At 32.0% G+C, this 25,238-nt stretch overlaps 1 protein-coding gene across 1 annotated transcript in view; it reads left to right on the top strand.

Annotated features, from left to right (window-relative positions):
* Nucleotides 1-25,238, top strand: part of Lrriq3 (leucine rich repeats and IQ motif containing 3) — a 92,709-nt gene that overhangs the window by 7,650 nt on the left and 59,821 nt on the right. The window contains exons 2-6 of the mRNA XM_048352135.1: nucleotides 2,233-2,481; nucleotides 3,126-3,449; nucleotides 8,694-8,827; nucleotides 20,607-20,627; nucleotides 23,710-23,866. Of these exons, the coding sequence (XP_048208092.1) occupies nucleotides 2,233-2,481; nucleotides 3,126-3,449; nucleotides 8,694-8,827; nucleotides 20,607-20,627; nucleotides 23,710-23,866 (885 nt within the window). The remainder of the gene's footprint in view (nucleotides 1-2,232; nucleotides 2,482-3,125; nucleotides 3,450-8,693; nucleotides 8,828-20,606; nucleotides 20,628-23,709; nucleotides 23,867-25,238) is intronic.

Raw genomic sequence — 25,238 nt, 5'->3', positions numbered from 1 at the left:
TATCACAAATATTTGTATTTGTATCATGAACAGTGGGATTTTCTTTGATATTTACCCAAATTAATTTCAAACTAATTTCCACATAAAAATATTTCCCCAAATGCTTACAGCAACTTTATTTATATTTTTGCAAACATTGAACCACCATATAGATGACAAAAATCATCTAAAATAAAAAGTTATTCAATGATTTAAAATGAGATTCTTTAAAAAACATAGCTAATAAGAATCCTTAATTAGGTATTGTCTGAAAGATGCTAACAAGATGTATACACAGTACACTCCAAGCGTATGCCCTCATATGGCATTCTCAAAGAGGCAAAACTATGGAAATAAAAAGGAATATTTGAAATGACTGTACCTCACAATGAAAGATTATCAGTAGAGAATTAGAAGTGATGGTCATGAGTGGAGCATATGGGAAGTTGATAGTTCTCAGTCAATTTTTCTATTCAACTTAAGACAGTTCATCAACAAAAGAAGTCCTTAAAAAGACAGTATAACTCATTTTGCCTATGGCTGAAAGGGTTGAGTGCCCTACTCTATTTTGAAAGACGCTGTCATGTTTCATGTATGGATTTTCATTATCCTCTATCATAAGCCATCCTTGAATTAGTCTATTAGGGAAAAAATGGAAAATAGGCTTTGAAAGGAAAGACTTCTCATGATATTTTTATTTGGGGTAATACAAATGATGGGATGAAATGTTGATATTGGTTTACATGCCAGAGCCTTTAGAATTTAATGGGTTTTGTAAGAGTTCATTTTATCTCTTTGTTCATGCCTGGATCTTTGAGTTAGGAAAGGTGATACCCTTGTAATTTAGATTGATCTTTCTTAAGATTTACACAGTTTCTGTTAAATAGATCCTCAAATTTAGCTAAAAGATTCTAGTGCAGTAGATAACAAACAGGACTCAGGAATCTGCCTTTTAATGAGTAATATAAGAATTTGAAGATTACAATTTTAGACCTTGGCTAGGATATCAAATGTAGTCACTGTCTTAATAAAGTATGAGTTGTTTTGAATTTTCACATTCTTATTGAATTATAGTGATTTATGTTACTAGAGTGTGATAAAAATTGAATCTTCTAATATAAGGTTACTTCGTCTTGTGTGAAGTCAATATATATGCTACATATATGAGAGATGTCATATATAGTATTATATAAACACTATACAATATGACATACTATGTAATGCATAATACAGGCATTTTTATCAAAGTTTTAAATTAGTTTACTCAAACTTCAAAGCTTTAAAAAATTCACAAACCAATTTTTTTCTTAGTTGAACATAAAAATACATGATATCATGGCATAAAAATTATCCTTTATTTAAAGAACAAGTATTAATGCTGGGCATGGTGATGTGATCCTAGCCTAAGATTCCAGCTTAGAGTAAAGAATGCCTGGGGAAAATATAAGACTCTATTTGGAAAATATACCAAAACACGAATTTCTGGGAGCATGACTCAAGAGCTAGAGTGCTTCATGGTCAGATTGAGTTTAAACCTTAGCAATACCAAACAAACAAACAAAAAGGAAGCAGATATTATACCAATGGAAGGTCTGTATTGCACTTTATCTTCCCATGCCTGCATTTTTTAGCCTCTTCCAAGATTATCACTATACTGAATCATTATTCAGTGTTAATTTAGTTAATGTATTTAACATTATTCTTAAAACAATATTATTATACTGGCTACATAGAAGTATAGCTTTGTTTGGTGTGAGATAGTACTTAGCATTTATCCTTTTTGCCAGTCCTGGGCCTTGAACTCAGGGCCTGAGCCCTGTCCCTGGCTTCTTTTTGCTCAAGGCTAGCACTCTACCACTTGAGCCACAGTGCCACTTTTGCCGTTTTCTATATATGTGGTGCTGAGGAATCGAACCCAGGGCTTCACGTATATGAGGCAAGCCCTCTTGCCACTAGGCTATATTCCCACCCCCTGAGATAGTATTTATAAGTTATATTTGTGAACCCCATTGATTTTCTTCATTTATTGATTCGTACACTGCTGAGGACAGTGATATAATTTTCAGTCAGTAGTAGTTCTAAGAATGTTTGATATTTAGGTACCTTGGAACAAAAGATTCTGTGGGATTAAATATTCCTTTAAATTTTTAACATTTCTGCCTATTTTTTATTCTCATTACCTCTTAGCAAATATTTTGTTTTGAGGTAAATACTTATATGTTGAAAAAAGTTAATGCAATTTTCCTTTTTTAGATGTTTCATGGAACAATCTTAAAAGAGCTAACTAGTCATGAAGAATGGAGTCACTATAATGAAAATATAGTTGAAAATCAAAAAGATTTTGTTTTTGTGAAATTTAATGGCCTTCACTTAAAATCAATGGAAAATTTGCAATCATGCATCTCTCTTAGAGTATGCATGTTCTCAAACAATTTTATTACAGATATTTATCCACTGAAAAATTGTATAAAATTAATCAAACTTGACCTCCATGGAAATCAGGTAAGCAACAATGATCACTTTCATTTAAGTGAACTTTACATAGAATAAGTACTTATGTTTTCTCTGCATAAATTGTTTTCAGATTGTCTTCCACCTAAAATGTAAACAAAAAATAAATTGAAAAATATACAATATGTATAAACACACCATTAAAATATAAACAAAAGTATTGATGTAAAATACATAAATGATTTAAGGTTTGATTTTTTTACATTTTACTTCTTAAGTGTATAGTCTTAAATTAAGAATAGTTTGAACACTTTTTTTCTTCCCCATACTGTGATTTGAATTCAGGCCCTTTACTAGCCAGTACCACTTAAACCACACACCCCACATATTTAATTCTTTGTGTAACAAACATTGTTTTGAAAGGAGAGAAGTGGTCTATTACCGATATCACTGAATAAAATATTACATTGTACATTTCATTATACTATTAAGAACAGCTTATTCCCAAGGCCCACTGTATTTTGTTTTCCCAGTCATGCTTTAGATTATTGCACATATCCCATTTGATTTAAATAGGAAGTTTCCACTTGGGAAATACTGGATTTTAGATGTTGAATATTTCTTTCTTACGATTTTTTTCATGTATTTCCTGTGAATATTATATTTAAGCATAACTATCTTTAATACTATTTCAGATAAAGACTCTACCAGATACCACATTTTGGCAAGGATTAAAGAATCTCCAACTTCTTTATCTTCATGACAATGGGTTTGCAAAGTTAAAGAATGTGTGTGTGCTATCTGCCTGTCCAAACCTCACTGCCCTCACTATGTTTGATTGTCCAGTCAGCCTTAAACCAGGATACAGACATGTTCTTGTTAATAGTATATGGGCTCTAAAGGCATTGGATCATCATGTGATTTCTGATGAAGAAATAATTCAGAACTGGCATCTTCCTGAAAGATTCAAAGCATTTAACCGCCGGCTTTTCTTTAATTTCTGCCCTGCATTGAAAAAGGTAATCTTCTGTTTAGGCTTTCACTTAAAGTAAATTTATAAAGTTTTATCTTCTAATTTCTAAAGGTAAATACTGGGACTGTTTAATAGTTTTGAATCATTTATATGAAATATGGGTCCATGAATGTATCAGTAATATGTTTATATATGAAAATTAATAAGGTTTTTATGCCTTAGGCACAAAATTATTGAGCTGAAAAACCAAGTCTTAAAGAATATTTTTGTTTGGGGCTAGGAATGTGGCTTAGTGGTAGAGTGCTTGCCTAACATGCATGAAGCCCTGGATTTGAGTCCTTAGCACCAAATAAACAGAAAACTCCAGAAGCTGCACTGTTGTGGAAGAGGTAGAGTGTTAGCCTTGAGTAAGAAGAAGCAAGGAACAGTGTTCAGGGTGTGAGTCCCACACCCCAGAATTGGCAAATAATAATATTTATAATGGTATTTTTGTTTTATTAATTGAAATAGATCTTTGATTTATCCAGTTTTGGTCTACAATGATTCCTTTGGAAAATATTTTATATTGCTTATATGTCATAAAATCATAAATGCCTAAATAAGCATTATGTGACATTAGCATAATAAATCTTTATTGGCATAAAATTTGGGGATTGGTAAAACCTGAAACAGAGGTTAGGGAATACTGGATAGACAAGAATAAGACAAACATTTTTCATAATGTATGAATGAGTTCAGAAGTGATCATCTCCTCAGCTATAGAGAAAAATTAATTTTTAGAAAGTAAAACATATTTGCGATAAGTGTTTTAAGTGCATTTGAATCATATATATTTACATTTAACAATAGAGTACATTTTGAGGGACATATTAGCTAATAATGTTATTATCAAAATATAATATGGTATGCAAACAAATTTAGCTTAGCTGTCACTTGGTGATATAATCTAAGGCATCATTACTGCATGTGTGGACTGTCATTAAGTAAAATATGCTTATGTGGCACATGGCTTTATAAGCACAAAATTAATTTGACTAACCATCATTAGTGAAGGACACTTACATTTTGAACAATGGTTACAATTGAGAGGTTTAAAAGAATAAAATTGGAATATTTTTACATAACTTCATGTAAATCTAGAAAATTATGTGATTGTTAATTATGTTGTAATATCAGTGTTAACATTTTTGTGTTTTAATAATAATAGTGAGAAAAATAGCCATTTTTAAGTGGAAAAAAATTGCATCAGCAGTAGAAACCAGTAAAAGTTTTTTTTTTTTTTTAGATTATCTCTTAGAGTTACTTTGCAGGCATTGTGTAAGTTCAAAAGTAATGTAAATTTTTTTGATTTATTAAGATGAAACTTATTTTATATTACCCATAAAAAGTATGTGCCTTATCCCCTATTCATATTGGAGTTTAATTCCAATGTGAAATTGTTTGGAGATATTTAGTGACTTTGAGAGATAAGTAGACCATCAATGTGGTTTTACTGCTGTCACAAAGAAAGCTTTAAAGACATCCCTGTTTTGTTTTTGTTTGTGGTGAATTTAACATATGGTTAGCACATGATAGCTTCTTCCTTCCATCAGGGGAAACAATATTGGGAAGGCATCTTCCATAAACTTGAAGGCAGCTATTCAGCAAAGAGACACTCAATTTGCTGGGTACTTCACATTGTACTTCATAGCCATTTCTGTTATTAGTTATTCAGGTTATGATGCTTTGGTATAGCAACCTGAATAGACCAAGAAAATTGAATCAAAAGAAGAAACTAGAGAAGCATGGCATAAAAGTATTTTTCCAGATAAAGTTAACATAATAAAACACCAGAAACTAAAAGAAATTCTTCAAATCCTTCTATTTATTGAGAGCAATGATGGTCCAAGTGACAGATGGAACCAGTTGCTATAAATCACAGAATAAGTTTCATGGGAAGGCCAAAGGACAGGCAAAGTCTCAATAAGGAGCAGAATCCATCTGGTATGTGCCAAGCCCCATCTGTGATAGGATGGATGGAATCTCCAGGAAAGATCTTAGTTTCTGCTACATCAACGGAATAGTTGACAAGTTAAATAGAAAACTCAGTAAAAGAAGGCTGACCTTTCATAGAATGAATTTGTCAAGCTGAGAAGAAATATATGAAAAGTGGTGAGAAAAGAATAGTGAGTTTGAATCCTTATTATTGTTATTATTATAAATTATGCTTAAATAGAAATAACAATAGAGAATTCAGTGCAAATAGGAGAAAAGCAATAGTTAAAGAAACAGTGAGGAAAGTCTCTTGAATCTGAGTATTGTAAAAAATCCATAAAAGAACCGCATATATACTTTCTTTTAGTACATTTACTATCCAGCTCCCTAGTTAAGGTGGAAAAAGAATGAAAAAGACAACATAGGTTATAAGTATTTATACCTCAAAATAGTTTATTAAGTAAGATAGATGCAAGCCTATGACTATTGAACAAATGAGATAGAACGGAAAGCACTTGCAAAGACTTAGAGGTACTGAAGATATTGGTAAATTCAAATGACAAAAAGTGGCTTAATGTTTCAAGAGTTTTCAGACTATGTTTGACATGTCAAATAATATTGAAAACATAACTTGATCAAAATGCTACCTAAGAACCGAGGAGACAGCATTTATCTTGCAATATCTTGGGGAAATATACAGACCTGACTTTTTTCTAGATAAATCATCATTCTGTCATTTGGGGCAGGATGGTAATTAAGACAATAAAAGAAAAACCTAATCTCAAGAATTTCCTAGATTTTCCTTCCTTTTTTTTTTTGGCCAGTCCTGTGGCTTGGACTCCAGGCCTTAGCACTGTGGCCTCTTTTTGCTCAAGGCTAGCACTCTGCAATTTGAGCCACAGGGCCACAGCGCCACTATTGGCCGTTTCTGTATATGTGGAGCTGAGGAATCAAACCCAGGGCTTCATGTATACAAGGCAAACAATCTTGCCACTAGGCCATATTTCCAGCCCAAGAGTTTCCTGATTCATGAATCAGAGTAACTCCACACCACAAAGCAGCTTATACTGACAGGGAAGCAAGAGGAGGAACTTTTATAGTGTGGTTTCAGAAGCGAGATACAGGAAACATTTTTGGATTAAGTACAGGGGCTCTTGTCTAAAATCTCAGCTGCTTGGGAGGTGGAGGTGTCATACAAGCCAGGAGGAAGAGTAAATAGAAGGATCACAAGTGGGGAAAAAAATCATAAAATTGTATTCGAAAAAAAAAAACAAAACACTAAGACAAAAAGGAGCCAGGAGCTCATGCCAGTGGCTCACGTCTGTGAACAGAGCTTCTTAGGAAAATGAGATCTGAAGAATGTGATTTAAAGCCAACCCAGACAGCAAAGCCGATGTGACTCCTATCTCAATTAACTACCCCAAAAGAAGGAAGTGGAACTAGAGTTCAAATGGTAGAGTAGCACAAAAGCTCAAGGACATTACTTAGGCCTTGAGTCCGAGAGTAGACACTTGGCTCAAGTACTACAGTTCTTGCCATCCAAGCGTCATGCTCTGATTTTTAAACCTCAGTAGTATCAACACAAGTCAAGCAAAGAAAGACATTTGATTGATTAGAGTTAAAAGTTCCTCCTTTGAGGTTGTTTGGTGGGTTTTAATTGGCCTAATTTCTAGTTTCAATTTGTTCTTTGCAGTGAGCTTTGGTTTGTTTACATGGTGATTCAATGTGCTACACCTGGCTTTTACTAATAAACAATTAGAGTTTTAACAGTGTGGTGGGGTTTTTACGAGAAGTTTATCCCTGAAGTGTAGGCCTTAATTTACAAGGGCTGATTTTATACATTGATACAGGGAATATAGAATGTAAGAGGCAGATTGAAGACATTTATTTGGTGAAAATGAGTGAGAAAAATGTGCATTTACTTAGTTGAGAAGATGAAGAATACTTTTGATGACTGTAAGCTATATAATATATGTATTTGAGGAGATAGATATTTCAGTTTTTGATATGTAAATAAAGAAATAAAATAGGATATTGACCTCTAAGCTTGTTATTTTAGAAGGAATTCATGACAATACAATCTATATAATCAGTATGTTATTAGACAGTACCACTAAGTAGTAACATGAAGCAATAGAGGTAATCACTTGAGATTATCAAATAGGAATGAAAAATTAAAAAAAAGAAATAAAAAACCTGAAACCCAAATGTTTAACTAGTTTATAAAACAGGAGTTTGTAATACAGCCTGAGAAATAAAATTTTAAAAAATAAGAAAAATTGGGAACATAATGTTTATAGCAGCTCAATTAAAATAGTAAATTACAAAAGTTGTGTCTGGTGCACACCTATAATCCCAGCACTCAGAAGGCTCAGGTAAGTAGGAGGATCATGAGTTTAAAGCCATCCTAGATTAATTTATTTGAAATGTGTATTTCAAGTAAAGGAATGGGGATATTTCCAATAGAAGGAAGGAGACAGTTATATTAAGAGAATGCTAAGCCCATAGAATCTGATAAGGATTTTGCTTTAATAAGGAGGAATAAACAAGTTGATTAAAAAAAAAACACCTTGGTATGAGGAAGTAAGATAAAAGGCAGTGGCATGATTTCATAGTACATCTGAGACTAGCCTATTTCCTGAAAGGTTTTTTTTTTTTTTTTTTTTTTGACAGTACTGGGATTTGAATTCAGGGTTTCATGCTTGTTAATCAGTGCTAATCAAGCACTTGAACCACTCTTCCAGTAGGCCCTATTCCCAAGAAGGGTTTTCAAAAGTCTGTGTCTTGCCCTAAGTTCAAAGGCCTAGAGGAGGGAAAGAATCACAGCAAAGTTTTGTCCTGCAAGTATTATTTCAATAGATCTGTGGGGGTGGGGAAGGGGGAGAGCCGGGAATAATTGGAAGGTTTGTATACCACCCCTTATAAGAAGAAGATCCAAGAACATGATATAAATCATTCATAGACCAGTTTTCTTTATGCTGATGCAGACTATTTTTAGAATTTTGTTGAACACTTATTAATGACACTACTTTTTGTGGTTCAGGATCATTGCAGTGAAAAATTTACATTCATGCTATGGGATTGAAAGAAGAAGCTTGAATTGAGAGTTACTAAAATCTTCTATTTTATGAGGAGAATTGAATTTATTTGTTGCTACTTGTTCTTGATATTTACTCTCAGGATGCATTATTTTACTATTATACTAATAAGAAACCTTAAAATGTTTTTTTTATTAATTTACTTAAATCATTAGTTTACCAAATTTAAAGTATCTTCATGAATACTTTAACCTAATTATTGACTAATTTTTATACAGGGATCAAGCTATGAGGATGAAATTAATAATGTGAAATTTGTTATCTCAAGAATTAATAAAATTCTGGCTCATAATTCACCAGTTTTGATCGTTCAGAGATGGATCCGTGGTTTCCTAGTTAGAAAAGAATTGAGGTATGTGTTACTTCCTTTACTATTTGAATATTGAAAGTAATAAAAATTAAAATCAGTAGTACAAAGTCAGTCCTCTCATAATTTGTATTTAACTCTATACTAAAATTATATTTTGTGCAATACTTGACCTAGTTTTAATGAAAATGCTACATAATCTACAATAAACTGTTACAGAATTTAGTGTAATCAAGATCTGTTAATTTAAATTTTTACTGATAATAACTTTTATTAATGGTTGAATATTCATACATTTAATTCCACTTAAAATACAAATCAAAATTACATATTAAAATTCTCTCACCTGATGGTATAAGATAAAAGTTATGAACAAATAAATAAGATAAACAGCAATATAAATCACAAAATATATATATAAGGATTTTATATTTTGCTTATATCTGAAGATAATTTTGCTGAGCCATTTGCCACCACATTTATATTAGCCTTTAGTTTTCTTTACTTCTTGTCCCTTGTGTTCTTCTGTAAAAGAAAATAAGGAAATGAAGAGAAAAAATCTTCCTCTTTTAAATAAGGGAAAATGTGTGTTGCTGGAATCTCTCAACATTCTTTTGTAGGATATAAGATTGGACACTGGTATCAACAATTTATATGCAAGTCATCATGCCTAATTTGAAACTTATGAAAAAAAGTGAATATTTTTATGAAATGTCTTCTCAGTTACTGAATGAAAATGTTCAGGATACAGAAATGAAACTTAGCTCTGATATATAGGTAGAGTTAAAATAGATATTCAGTAGGACAGTGGCCATTTGCTGCAAACGTAAAATTAGAAAGTATCACCAAAGTGAAATTCAACAGTCTGCAGAAAGGCAGAGAAAAAGTCCTCCTTTACTAGCTTGTATGTGCTAAATACCAAGTGATAATAATCCTGATTAAAAAAAAAAGACAAGTTGGAGAATAAGAAACAAAGCTGATCATGATCTAGTTTCTACAGCTTCTGAGGAAGTAGTTTCATATTTTTTAAAGCAAGCTCCAAGTTTGAGAAAAAGCGATCTCATGAAAGGGGACATACACATCATTAGAATAAAGGAAAAAGAAAGAACTCCACATTGTTGGCAGAGGCTACTTATCTAAACATTTACTTTAGATTCATATTCAGCTTACATAGTATATATTTAAAGCAAATAAACATCTAATAAAGAAGATTGTCAGTCATTTGTGTCTCTTATGATTGAGTTTTCTCTCATGGAATCAAAGCTCCTTCTAATATATATGTGACATAAGAAAAAACCTTGCGGTTGGGATCACTTGCTGCAAACTCAGCATGTGGGAATGAAGTTTGAGCTTTATAAATAAAATAATAATAATTTGTAACAATGGTTAAAGATAAGAGTAATTTCTTTAAACCCTGTTTTAATAGGAATATTACTTAACTGCTTTGAACCTTAATTTCCTCATCTGTAAAATTATAAAAATCAGAACCTAACAACAGTGTTTATTTTTTAGCTCAAGTTGAAGAAATGTGATCATGAATATAATACCCATGTTATGTAGCAAAAGTGGACATTTAGTTATATGCTGTTTTAAAAATATTACATTTGTTGTTTTATCTAGTTCTAACTGCACTATGTGATGCTGGGAAACTTTCCTTGGATTTCTGACTACCTTCGTATCATGTTTTGCACAGTATGCATGGAACAATTTTTAAAAGGGGGAGGGGAGAAATGAGGGAGGAGGTAACAAATTGTACAAAAAATGTACCCACTGCCTTACATATGAAGCTGTAAGCCCTCTGTGCATCACTTTGACAATAAATAATTATTCAGAAAAAATAGAAATATAAATATTTTATTAACTAGCTTAAAATATTCCAGGGCCTACCAATTTACTTAAGAAAATATCTACATAATATATGTGTTATCACATTCCCCATGCTGCATTGCAATGTCTGTGTAATTAGCTCTGTCACCAGATGTAAGATACAAAAGGTGCAGAGACTATATCTCGATGTGTTCCATTCTGCTTCTCTTGTATGTATCACTTGCTTGTAATATGCTGAATACTAAAAAAAAAAAAAAAATCCTGACTTAATGGCTCCTGATTTAATTACGAAATAAAGAGATTCACAGAGTGCAACCATAAATGTGTTTTGTTTCAGTATTTATCTATGAGAAAGTAGAATAAAAATTAGAAAACCAAAATACCAGCCTTGAGAGACATCTATTTTTTCTTACAATTTAGGGATTTCAATTGATCAGTTTGCTGAGGTCTGTTTCCAGCCATGAAAAATATTTCATCTCATTCTATTTGTTACCTGCTTCAATTTTTTCCCTTAATGTGACTGAAATATCATAAATTACCTTTAAATATTTTCTATACACTACATTTTGAATTACATTTAATGGTATTATAGATGTATAGTGGAAATATGAATGATGAGATGTAAAAGTATACTTTCCTCAGTATGAATTATTGTAGTCAGATTGGATGCTAGGTTAAACTCTTATGGAAGATTATTGCTTGGGTTGATAAAAAAGAAATTGTAAAATAAATTTGGATACAAATGTTTATTGAATATGTAGTTTATTTGAACAGCCGTTAATCCACTTTATATTACTTAATCCTGAGAGATTTTGACTTGATCTTGTATTTTCGTTTTATAAAACAGAAAAGCATTAAAATTTTAAACTTGGTAGAAATGTTAACATATATATTGAACGTCTGAGAGCTATTTTGTGTTGCTCATTTGTGGTCAGTTAAGAGAAGATGAAACTGTGCATGTTAACTGAAAGACAAATCCAAAATTTTGTATGCATTCTTTGACATAGTCTTGCCACAGTCTTGTAATTTTCAAAGTCTAGTTATTTTCAAAGAAATCTAATCCTTTTAATAGGAAATAATATTTGGAAAATAAGATTTGGGAAGTAGATATGTTTGTTGTTATGGGCTATCATGGTTCCTAGACACTTGAGGGACAGAATATAAAATGAATTAATTTTCCCATCATGATTTTATGCTGGGACAGCAACTGCTAATCCAACACAGAAGGTTCTTTACTGCCTTCATTCAGTATTACACTTCCCTTTTAACAGCTCAATTATCCTTCCCCAAAAGATCAATTTGACCATTAATTAAATTAAATTAATTACATATAGTGTATATAAATATACATCTATACACAGATGTGTATGGTGAAAACACTATATGTGTATAGATGTGTATACACATCTGTGTATAGAATGTATATGTGTATAGATGTATATACATATATAAATGTAAATATGTATATAAAAATATTAGTGTATATACAAATACATATATAGTATATATATTCCTCATATAGCATATATATGTATATGTGTATATATACATATAAATTATAGTATAGATAATAGTATATGTACTAATATGTATATTATATATGGTATATGCATATTACATATTTAGTATAAACTAGCTGTTTATCAATTTATTTATTGAATCAGTGTCTTACTACATAGTCCAGGCTAGACTCAGTCTCATGATCCTCCTATTTCAGCCTTCCAGGTGCCAAGATTTGTCAGCATGAACCACCATGCTCGTGTTCCTATCAAGTTCATTTGTTATTATGTTCCTAGTTTAATCTTTCTTACCTTTTTTCTGTCCCTAGGCCTTGACCTTATTAAGGCCTGTACTCTGTCCTTCAGCCACTCTGTGCTCAAGGCTAGCACTATACCACCTGAGCCACAGGGATATTTCTGGTTTTTAGTGAGTAGTTTATTGGAGATGAGTCTCTTGGACTTTCCTTTCCGGGATGGATTTGAAACAATATCCTCAGATTTCAGCCTCCTGAGTAGCTAGGATTTCAGGTGGAATCACTGGCACCCAGAATAGTTGACTCTTTGCTGAATGACTTTCAAAATATTGATTCTTTTTTTCCGTGCTAGCAATATTTCTGAATTTGTCTAATTGTAGATTTGTGGCTCTTGTAAGTTTTATATAATTTTCTTTTGAAACAACAGTTATGGTTTTGGTCTTATGGGTCAATTTAACTTTCTGGAATGAATTTATTGTATCCAGTGATGCTATTCTTTCTTTCCTCTTTTTTATTATTCATCTATGTGGGATTTGTTGGGGAAATTTTTATACTGTCCATTTTATAAGAAATAAAGTTTTCTAAACTTTTGAAGCTATTTACTAAACTTCAATACTAAATGATCTTTCTTTTATTATTTCTCTGTAGTGTCTGAATAATATCATGGCCTACTCTGAGACCTCCAGCTTTCAGCTCCACATTTTCTTGTGTGTTATCGACCAATCTTTTATCCTACTTTCTCTGTGTTCTCAATTTATGTTCTGTTCCCAGAAGCTTCTATTTAGTTTCTGGCTTTGCCATACAACTGAGCCGTAGCTGGTTATTCTGGATGTTCACAGTCCATAAAAACTCAGGACATTCATCCCAGAATATTTGCACATTTTTGAAATATGTAAAAATTCTTCAGAATTTTCGTTCTATTCTTAACTTGACTGTGATCTTTTCAGAGAGTATATAACTTTTTGTTTTACTTCTACTTTTTTTGTTTACTTCTCCAGACACTTCAGTGCATCCATTGGAATCCTACATCCTGGAATAATTACCCAGTACCACCAGGCTTTACAATTTTCAGTGACTTTTCCACATTCACGTTTTGAATTTCCAGACTTAAAATATCTTATTATGAGAAGAAGGTGTAGGGAATTGTAATTATAATTGTGTAACTATCAAAGGAGATCATTTAGGGTAATTCAAATAGTTGACTTCTACAACTAGTTCAATATGTCTGGTATGTAAAATAGACAAAAGAATCAAGTTTTAGAAAGTCAAATTTCAACCTGTTCCCCCCCCAAGCATATGATTGTCTGAATTATATGGTTGTACATGTCTTTTGACACAGTTCTATTGAAATGTGAGATTTTTTAATAAACTAGAATTTAGAGGAGGTCCAAGTTTAATTACTAGTGTTTAATATACTTACTCTATTTCCAAGTAATTCTGACATAATAGGTTTATACATGTGTCAAAATATAATAAGAAAATAACATATGATAATATTCAGGCCAGGAAGAAGAAAAAGAAGACTATGATCATCAAAATTATAAGATTAATTTCTAAATATTTTAGCCAATTTTATTATACTTATTTTTAAAATTAGTACATTTATATGTTCTTCATTGGATCAGTTCTATATAAGAGACCTTCCTTAGTATGTTTTAAACCAGGGAGATTTTTTTATTACTTAATTTATTTATTGTCAAAATGATGTGAGTACATTTCTTATCCAACTTGTTACTTCCTCCCTCATTTTTCTCACATCTTCCTCTCTTATTCCCTCCCCATCAATTGTAAAGTTGGTTTACAGCATATTGTCTTGTAAGTATTGCTGCTGCATTGGGTCACCTTTTACCCTTTGTTTCTCCATTTAATGTTCCTCTTTCCTTCCCTAGTTCCAATAAATGAATATACAATACCCAGGGTACCAAAATCAGTTACAATGACATCAGGGGTAAAACCATGGGGAAGAAAGACAAAAGAAAAAGGCACAATTTTACATGGTATGTTGAAAATAACAACAATGACAAACCAGTTATTTCCACAACTTGGAGTTCATTTTGCTTAGCATTATCTTATGTGTTCATGTGTACATAGCTAATGAGCTATTTGGTCTTATGCTATGACATCCTAGACATGTACTGATTATTACCAATAAGGGAAACTATAGAGTCTGTATTTCTTTGGGTCTGGTTCACTTCACTTAGTATGATTTTTCCAAGTATTTTCATTTCCTTATGAATGGGGCAATGCCATTCTTTCTGATAGAAGCCTAGAATTCCATTGTGTATATGTACCACATTTTGTTGATCCACTCATTTACTGAGAAGCGTCTGGGTTGGTTCCATATTTTAGTGAAGGTAAATTGTGCTGCAATGAACATAGTTGTACTGGTAGATTTAATGTGTTCTTGTTTGTAATCTCAGGTTAATGTTCAAATGTGGGACTGCTGGGTCATAGAGGATCTCTATGTTTAGCCTTCTGAGGAACCTCTTCCCCATTTTCCAGAGTGGCTGAACAAGTTTACACTCCCATCCACAGTGTAGTAGGGTTCCCTTTTGGCCGCATCCCTGCCAGCATATGTTGTTATTAGTTTTCTTGATAATGGACATTCTTCCTAGGTTAGGTGAAATCTCAGTGTTTAGATTTGCATTTCTTTTATGGCCCATGATGTTGAGCACTTCTTCCTGTGTCTCTTGGCCATTCTCATTTCCTCTTCAGAGGAGTCTCCTTTTAGATCTTTAGTCTATTTATTAAGGAGGCAGTTGTTTGAGAATTTGTATTGGGAGAACTTATTCTTTTTTGAGTTCTAAATATATTTTTGATATGAGGCCCTTGTCTGTTATATGGCCAGTAAAGATATTTTCAAAATATGAGGGCTTTCTATTTATCTTGCAAGCTATGTCCTTTGCCACACAGAAGCTCTGCAGTTTGATGCAAACCCAATTTTCCAACCTTTCTTTGATTTGTTGTGTTTCTGGGCCTTTATTAAGACAGTCTTAACTTGTGCTAAGGAGCCCAGGTGTTTCTTCTATTCCTTTACAGGGAGATTTTTTTTTTAATTTATTTTATGTAACAGAAAAATATGTAATCCAATAGTGTAGGTTTTTTAACTCTGCACATAATTAAAGACCCAAGGTTCCTTTAAGTGTTTTACCTTTTCTTTCTCTCCTGTATTCTATCCTCAAGGTCATTTGTGATCCAAATGACTGAAAAATTCCCATCATTATCTTTGATTGCAACCTCAGGCAGTACTGAGTGTCAGACAGGATAAACCTCTCCACTGAAACATCAGCCTTATTAGGAATTTTCATTGATTTCCTAGATTTCTTTGCCAGGATTCAGTTGAATAGATATACTAGCAACAAATGATGCTAAAAATAGACTCCTTAATCAGGGCATTTTCCCACCTATGATATTTGGCTTCTGTCACTGAAGCCAAAGGGAGACTTAGCATTAAGAAAAGTACCCAGTTACTTCTATGAACTCATGTTTCTTGCCAAGCAATAAAAGAGAAATCTGGAATAGCAAAGATTTTCTGTCTCAAGTAGGATAGAAAAAAACATACTCAAAAATAGTGTTAAGAAGGCAATAAGAGGCTGGGGATATGTCCTAGTGGCAAGAGTGCTTGCCTCGTATACATGAGGCCCTGGGTTCGATTCCCCAGCACCACATATACAGAAAATGGCCAGAAGTGGCGCTGTGGCTCAAGTGGTAGAGTGCTAGCCTTGAGCAAGAAGAAGCCAGGGACAGTGCTCAGGCCCTGAGTCCAAGCCCCAGGACTGGCCAAAAAAAAAAAAAAAAAGAAGGCAATAAGAAGGATGATACTCAAACATTGATGAAATACAATACACATAAAAAGGTGAGATGATGAACCTGAAAAAAAAATAAACCCAGGAATATATTCATTTTATAAGCAAAAGTTAGAAAATCTGCAAGATGGACAACTGATAAAAAGGGAAATCAACAGCATTGTAACAGGTATGCTATGTTTTATGTGAAATGGAAAAAAAAAACATTTCTGAGGATAAAAAATAGAAAAGTTGACAAAAGAAGAAATAAAAATGTCAAGTAATCCTCATTTGTTAAATTGAGTCCATTTTAAAAATTACTTTCACAGAAGGACACCAGGCCTAGATAACTTTAACGATGAGTTATTCTTTATAATTAAGGAAGATTTAAACAAAGTGACAAAGTTTTTACAGTGTAAGAAGGAAAATAGATTACCTATTCTTTTAGAGATCAACAAATCCCTGATATTAAAACTGGACAAGGAAATTATTAGGTATCATGAATGTAAATGTAAATATCTTCAACAAAATATTGTATGTCATTTTACTTTTACACTTGTATATGATATACTTTGATCATATTAACCTCCCATTATTCTCTCCAGTGCTCTCCCCACCTCTTTTTCCTTCCAGTTCTTTCCAATTTCTCATCTTTACAGTCCACCTTTTACAATCATTTCATCCTGCTACTGTTATTATTGTAGTTGTTGATAATTTCTAAACTTTATGTATTAGCGAAACATAGATTTTCTTTCTGAGCTGGGCTTATTTGCTCAAAATGAAAAGGACATAATTTCATTCCTTGTGGCTGAGTATTCCACAGTGCATATGAATTTCTTTTCATTATCTAACGAGAGACTTCCAAGACATTATCCTAAGAATGGGTTTGTTCTTTATCATTTTTGAATAACTTCCAAGCATTGAGTTAATGACAATAACTCCAAAATTATTTACATATTTTTTTTCATTTGTGTTACATTTGAAAATTACTTTGAAATGGTAGATTATACCAATGATCATAGTTAATGTTTAATGATCAATATAGCTAGAGTTGATAAAATACATAGCTCAGAGCTTCTTTCCAATAATTCTAGTATTCATTGAGGAGCATGTTCTAATCTCCCCTGAAGTGTTTTGTATAAATTTTCTAATCCCTTCCCTTTCCATATTATATCAGGAATAATTTTTAAGATCATCTTTTTGGGTTGTGACTCTGATTATATCATTTCAGTTTGAAAGTTCACCCCTAAAGCATGTTCTTCCTTCCCAAATAATGTTTTAGGATGTCTTAGTTAATTTCATCTTTTTAATCAGCTGTTTTGATGGTAATATTACCTGATACTGCAAAAGCTCCAAAACCTTCAAAGACTAAATTAGATTCTTAGATTGTGTAGTTTATTTAATCTAGTTAAGGCCTGCAGAAAAAAGAGAGAGATGGCAAAGATATGAGAACAGTTGAGGCAAAAGGACCACACTGAAATCTGGGTTGTACAGTGTCCCCGTGTTCTGTCTCATGGTTGGATTTGCCCTTTCCACTAACTATTGCCTTACAGAGTCCACAGTCAGGGGTGAATATTTAATAACTGCAAAGTGAGTCACTAGACACTAGTGGAATACGTATCTTCACTATTCCAAGTGATGGAACTAATAAGGATAGGGCCTAATAGAATCACTTAAGTTATTTGGGTCATTTTGGTAAAGGGGATCATAGGACTCCACTTCCTTCTTCCTTCCCTTGATTTCTGGACATGGGATGAGTGATGCATTTGCACCTTGATGTAGTGACTCATCTCAGGCTCAAAGCAATGAAATACATCAGTGATAGACTGCAGCCTGCCAGACAATCAGCCAAAATAAACCTTGTCCCTTCACAAGAAAATTACCACAGGTCTTTTGTTACACAAATACCTTCCATTCATCTCAACTTTCCTTATTATGAAGAATTAGATCCATCAGAGGTTGAAAGGGATGGGTCAAAGACAGTTTGAGCAAAGTTATGTCTCTCCTCTCATCTCAGAAACTAGAAAGCCTAAATTGGATTACCCATACTAGTTTTGCTGGTCAGAGAGATGAACTCTCATTTCAACTAAAGTGAATATGAGAGATCAGAGCTTCATTTTTTATCCTCTTTGTTATTGTGCATTACCTAGCTTTCAACTGACTGACTTCTGTGCTCACTTTCCAGCAAAAAGGAAAAGAAAACTCCTTGAGGGAAGAATTAACACAAGGAAGAGGTGGGAGCCAAGATTATTTTAGAGATATGGGGCTGACTAAGCCTGTAGAGTTACCTGAATCTTGATCTTGACCTTGAGGGTCAATAAATATTCTCTCTCATATATATAATATATATGAGAGATATATACATATATGTATATATATGTGTATATATACATATATGTATATATCTCTCATCTATATTCTGAAACTTGCTAGATTTAGAGAACATGTACTCCTTCATATAATTTTATTTTTCTTTTGGCCAGTCATGGGGCTTAAATTCTGGGCCTGGGTGCTGTCCCTGAGCTCTTCATCTCAAGTCTAGCACTCTACCACTTGAGCCACAGTGCCACTTCTGGTTTTCTGGTGGTTAATTGGAGATAAGAGTCTCACAGTCTTTCCTGCCCAGGCTGGCTTTGAATTGTGATCCTCAAATCTCAGCCTCCTGAATAGCTAGGATTACAAGTGTGAGTCATCAGCACCTTGCTTTCCTTAATATAATTTTTATGGTAGCAAATGCACCCCAACCAATCTGTCTCAACTATGATAATGTAAAGCATATACAACTATAACTTCACTCCAAAATAAAGTAACACTATAAAGTAACACTTCCTAGGTCCTGAGCATATAGCAGCAAACCAACCTTTCCTATGCTGCCCTTCTGGAAGTTACTCTTAATGGAATTATTATTTTCACAGGGTTAATGCTATAATTGGAGCATTATACTTATAATAACACACTAACTTTACATATTATAAAATCAATTTCTTACTTTATTCTTAGTAGATTATTCATACTTTTTCTTATGCTTAAAATTTTAAATGTTCTACTAAACTTTTTAGCTGAAACTTCACAATACCTTTGTGAGATAGTTATTATAATTATTTTACAAACATTACAATACAGAAAATGCAAGCACTTATTTTAAAAGTTGATTATAGATTATTTACTGTTTTATTTTCTGCAGAAGCAGTGTGTTGAGCCTTCAAGTAAAAGTTAAAATTAAGATAAGGAGAAAACATTTAATTTAATTGAATTTATTATGCAATAGATAATAGTTCATGCTGGCTTTTGTTATACATAATTAAAGATCACTGAGTTGAATTTAAGGATTGCTTAATACTATATTCAAGAAAGCTAAAATTTAATATAAAAGGAATGAAATCCTATTCAGTTATAAAACAGCTACTTCAACTATATTTTAAAGGAGAAATATCATTAGCTCTGGAAGTAAGAAAACCAAGTTACAAAAGGAATAAAATTAACAAATTCTATGTTTTTAGAAAAGGCAGATGTTTATATATAAGGAAACAAAGGAAAAGACAAGTCAAAGCATGTGTAGTGTTTACCACTGTATAAGGAAAAAAGTTTTAAATATTGGAAATTATATCTATTTACTTGTTTTAAAATGATAATACATACACATGTATGTCCCCATTGATTTCAAGTATATAGACAATTTCTTTAACTTTGGTGAGGCTGGCTTTGTATTTTCAACCTTCCTACCTTTGCTCCTAATTAGCAAGAATTATATGTATATCCCACAATGCCTCATTTTAGGCTTTCATGATTAATGTAACAGATTAATCCACATTTATTAGTGTATTTGAAGACAGCATATAAATGCTATGTTGCAAATAATATTTGCAATTGTATTAAAACATATGCATATTTTATATCTGTATTTTTACGTGCAACTGATATCAGTGTTACCTGGTAAATTACAACATTTTACATTGTTTTAGATTAAAATTATATGTAAAAGTAGCTCAAGTTATAATATCCTAAGAATAATGATAATTTTTACTGATTGTAATGATTTTTTCAGTGTTTTGATGTGTCTTTTTTTAGAATGGAACAGAACTGAAAGATTCCACTAGATTATAAGCAGTAATTTTCTTTTATGAACAAATAAAAGTAAACATTAAGTACATAGCAGGACAGCTGTACTCTCTAAAATTAATGACATTTCAATTATGGTTATTTCAGCTTTCTGTACTTATGTATTTTTATAATTTATTAATGATACATTACCACAAAACATTAATACTTACATAATAGCTTTAACATTTTCATTAATATCTAAATTTAAAGCTCTTTGCAGATAATATCTGACAGTATTCTGAAAGCATGTCAAATGCATGTTCTTTCTTATTGAATAACTACTGTGAATGTGAATGTTAAATGTTGATGTTCAGTCCCATTTTTATAGAACTTAGAAATTAACTATAAACTTTGTTAGCCCAGTTTTTTTTTTAAAAATGTATTTTATTACTTTTAATACTGGTATATTCAATTTTAAACTTAATGATTTATCTAAAAATTTACTGTGTTTTCGAATAGCACATAGAAACATTTTAAGTTTTTTGGTTGTTTTTTCCCCTAAAATTCCTGAAGTCAGCTCTTGGCCCTTGACAGGCTCAGTGAGACACAGTTGAACTGATGAATGTGTCTTCATTTTCTAAAATTATAATTCTTATTATGAATCCTTGTATTGGCATTGTGATCTTCAAATTTAAAGCTATAATAGGATTCTTTAATATATTAGTTCATTTTTCCAGGGTTCCAAAGAGTCAGAATTCAGCCCCATCACTTTAATCTCAGTGGGAAAGAGCAAGAGTCTCAGGTAAAGGGTAGAGCTGTAAAGTCCTTTTCTCCTTTCTGCACCTCCAAATGTCCCTACTACTGAGTATTTCCTGATGTGAAGCAAAATTCTGTATTAGAGACTTTATCTCTTTTATGTTTTGAAGTTAAACTGTCTTTTAGTTTATTATAAATGTGTTTCTTTTAAAAGAGGTTAGAGTTTGTATTTTGGAGTTAGTTTTAGTTGAAGCACATCCTGATTTACATAGGATTGATTTTCTCTTTTTTTTTTTATTTCTTTCCCCTGGCATATTTTTATTTCATTTTTTATTGTGAAAGTAATGTACAGAGGGGCTGATTTTCTCTTTTAAATTGTGCATTTTAAAATTTCAGTATTTGTTTTCCTCATAATTTTAATTTTAGTGATTTTGATTCATCTGATTTTGTAGAATGTTCCAATTTTGATGTTTGTTACAAGGCTTGGTGTGTTTTTTAAAAATTTACTTTTGGCAGATGTTTCAGATTCCTTTAGCAATTGATGAAATTGCATGAATTATGTGTATGTATCGAATACAATGTAATCTATACATGCATGTTCAAATATAATTTATTATGAATTCATTCTCAGCTTTAGCTCATTCCTTTTGGTGAATATTAATATGTCATAATATACTTAATGATGTAATTAATATTGATATATAATATCCTCTTCCTCTCCTCCCAATTCTGCCTCCTATTTAATCCTAAAGCAAATGTCTGTACAAGGAAAATAGTTCGAAATGCATACTTTTCCTTTTCCCATGGTGTGTCCTTGCCACATTGCTTAAAAGTTTCTTTCTTTGAGCTCAATCATTACTTGTCTCTTTGTTTGGTATACTTGGGGGAACAGCTGGACCTTACATGTGGAACCTATGTGTTTGGAATTAAGCCTAATAGTTCCATAGCATCTCTGGAACATTTTGCTGAGATTGAGTGTGAGTAATACAGTTGCTCTTATTTTCTTGAATGGATAAACTAGAACTCACCAAGTCCTCATGGAAGAGGGGTCCTGTACTCTGTAGTATGCACCTGAGTTCCAGAGTTCCAGAGTGTGTTCCAGAGTGTGGAACTCTGTACTGTGGAAATCAGTGGAAGAAGAAAGGGAAGGAAGATGGTGTAGGTGGCATAGATTCCTACTGCTTATATCTCTGGGATAAATCTTTATTCTAGTTACACTTTAAAGTGAGTGTAAGTAAAGAATAGCATTGCATTACATTCTTGAATAGTCACTGGATCAGACTTTCTTCATGCATTCACTTTCAAGTGATATGGAAGAAATGAACCATGTGGGCTGATGGTAATGTCTCCAGATAGGTTGAACCAAGGCTAAATGACTTTATAACATTCAGCTCAACACTTGAGAAAAAGGAAATGTCTTTTACTGTATACAAAATAATTTGTAGGTCACCAATAAAATATTTTTAATGATCTGAGCACCAGTTGTCTCATTAAGTACTCAGGATGCTGTGATTTGAAGGAGCAAAGTTCAGAGCCAACCTGAGTACAAGGGTCCATGAGACTCCATATCCAAATTAACCGGAAAACAGGGCTGGAGGCATGACACAAGTATTAGTTAAGTAAACAAGCCAAGTGAGTTTGAGGGCATGAATCTAGCCACCACCAGAAAAACAATTTTAAAATGAAAATTTAAGTCCAAATTAAACACTTGAGACATAGTATAATTTTCTTTGAATATTTTGCTTTAGTTCTATGTAAATACTAATTTTCATAATACATTTCCTACATTTTAATTTAGTTTACTTTATTTCAATCCAAATGTTCTTTTGTAATATAAAAGAGAGGTTATTGTTATGACTACAATGTTTTCATGGTATTGGTGTGACTTATTCTGATCGTATCTTTAAAAAGGTGTTAAAGACTTTTTGTTGAATTTCTAATATATCTCTGTATCACTTTACATATCCAATCATACAGTTCTTTCTTCTAGTAATTTATTATTATAATGAATTTTCCAAAGGTGAATAGAGCATTACAATTCTGTTTATATTGATGTTTTCTATTCATTACATTTAGATTTTTTGCATCTGTATTCAAAGGTGAAAGTGGTCTATTTCTTTAATTATTTTTCTAGCTCAAAACTTAGTATGTTTAACAAGAGAGGACATCTCTTCTTTGGTTATTTGATTAGATGAGAAGGCATGCAGTATTTTCCCACTAAATGTAAGAGCAGTTTGTGGATGCCATTTATTTGGTAATATTTCCCTGACACTGAGTTAGATAATTCTGTTATTACTACTTATCCCACTTATTTTATTTTTTTTAATCTTACTATAGGTAATGGATAACTAAATTTATTCTATAGTTTATATGCTGTTAGACTTTTATACTACATCACAATTACTGCATGAAAATATAGTTATTATTTGGATACAGTAATTCTCGTAGCAAATAAGAGCTATTTCTTCATTAGGGAATAAAAACAAAGATTTCATACTGATTAGCTCATATTTCTATTGACAACTTAGTCAGGTATAAGTTTGAATTGTTTGTGGATTCATAGCATAATTAATTTCCCAGAACTTAGTAATCCTTTAATGAATACTGGTGAACATCCTGAATATTTCTATAATGTTGCATATTACTTATTATTATATAATAATAAGGTAAAAATAAATATTTTCTAACATGCAGTAAATTCATGTGTGCTTTTCAAAATTTTGGCAAAAACTGATGATACGTTTCTCTTTTGCCTTTATATTCAGGCCTTCATTGTTATTTAAAAGACATCAGAAAAAAATTTCTAAGACATATGAAGGAAAATGGTTTTATATAACTAGAGGATATCAAGACAAATTCTTCCGTGATATCTTTAAGAAACCTGAAACTAATATAAAAGGAAAGCTTACATCCTTGAAATCTGTAAGCATAATTAATTACTTTGAAGTAATTTTTATTTATAATATTGGAGTTATAATTTGTGTAGTATTTGTAAGAATTTCCTCAATCCTTATTCTGCTTTAGAATTTCTTGATGTCAGAAAAGTCACAATCATTAGTATACTAGTACATAGTTCATTAGTAACCTCCCACATCAAGTAGTAATAGTGATATAAACTTCTTAGCTTCATATTTAATTTATTAAAGATGGATGATTTTATTTATAGTAAAAAAGTCACTTTTTTAAACAAGTTTCTTTGAGGAGTCAATGGAAATAGAATTTACTTACATTAATTGAGTGTCTGCTATGTGCCAGGCACTGTGCTGGATAGTTTGCTTGTGGTTTATAATTTATCATTCACAGCATCTTTTTATCTAATTTTTAGGCATAAGGCAACTATTTTAATTGATACACTCAGCTTCTATTCAGAATTTGTGCTTCTTTACATTTAATGTTTTAATTTGACTGTATATTAAATGATAGTATCAATGATGACTTGGGTTTATAGTAGAATGTACTTTAACTTTTATAATTTCAAAAGTACTGTATTTGTAATACATTCCTTCATACATAGGTCTGTTCCTTGGTAGCCTGACCTACAAACATTGCAAAGGCTTTGGCATGATTAGAAGGAATTACAAAAGGTCTAGACTGGGTTATTGAAAAGGAGAACCCATATTCTAGATATAATACAAAAATGTTTTCAGATCCCCAAATCTCAGAAAGTTATCACTGGAAAAGAAGAAGAAGAAAAAAAGAAAAGCAAAAGTATCATTTCCCCAATTATTTTCCTGATCAGTATTGAGTGCCAACTGTATTAATTTGTAGTAAACTGTGTAATTTGTATGAAATATGGAATTTCTTTTGACTTTGTAGAATAAAAATAAAAATGTAGTAAAAACAGTTGGCACCAAAGAGTCCTAAGCTAACCTAGGATCCAAAGAAAAATGCAAGTTTTAGACGAAACCACAGATGATGCCTTTAATATTTGGAGACATAATATGTGATTCAGAAACCATAGAAAGAATCCAGTAAGCAGAAAATTCAAGATTAATGACTAAATAAAGTATTCAATAGCCAAACTTTCCCTTATTTGGGGATTAATGAGAATTTTAAATTTTTCTTAGAAGAAACCATAGGCATATAAAGTAAAAACACCAGAGAACATCGTTCAAGATGAATTCACTTGAGAATGCCATGGTGAAAATGCAGATATCCAGATAAATATGCTATTTCTGTCACAAAAATCAGTTGTAGCCTGGGACTGGTGGCTCATGCCTATAATCCTAGCTACCCAGGAGTCTGAGATCTATGAATGGAGGTTCAAAGCCAATCCTAGCAGGAAAGTTCATGA

The sequence above is a fragment of the Perognathus longimembris genome, chromosome 7, assembly GCF_023159225.1.
Source record: "Perognathus longimembris pacificus isolate PPM17 chromosome 7, ASM2315922v1, whole genome shotgun sequence".
In the NCBI taxonomy this organism is placed as follows: Eukaryota; Metazoa; Chordata; class Mammalia; order Rodentia; family Heteromyidae; genus Perognathus; species Perognathus longimembris.
The sequence above is the reverse complement of the archived record's forward strand: the minus strand, read 5'-3'. Positions and strand labels throughout refer to the sequence as shown.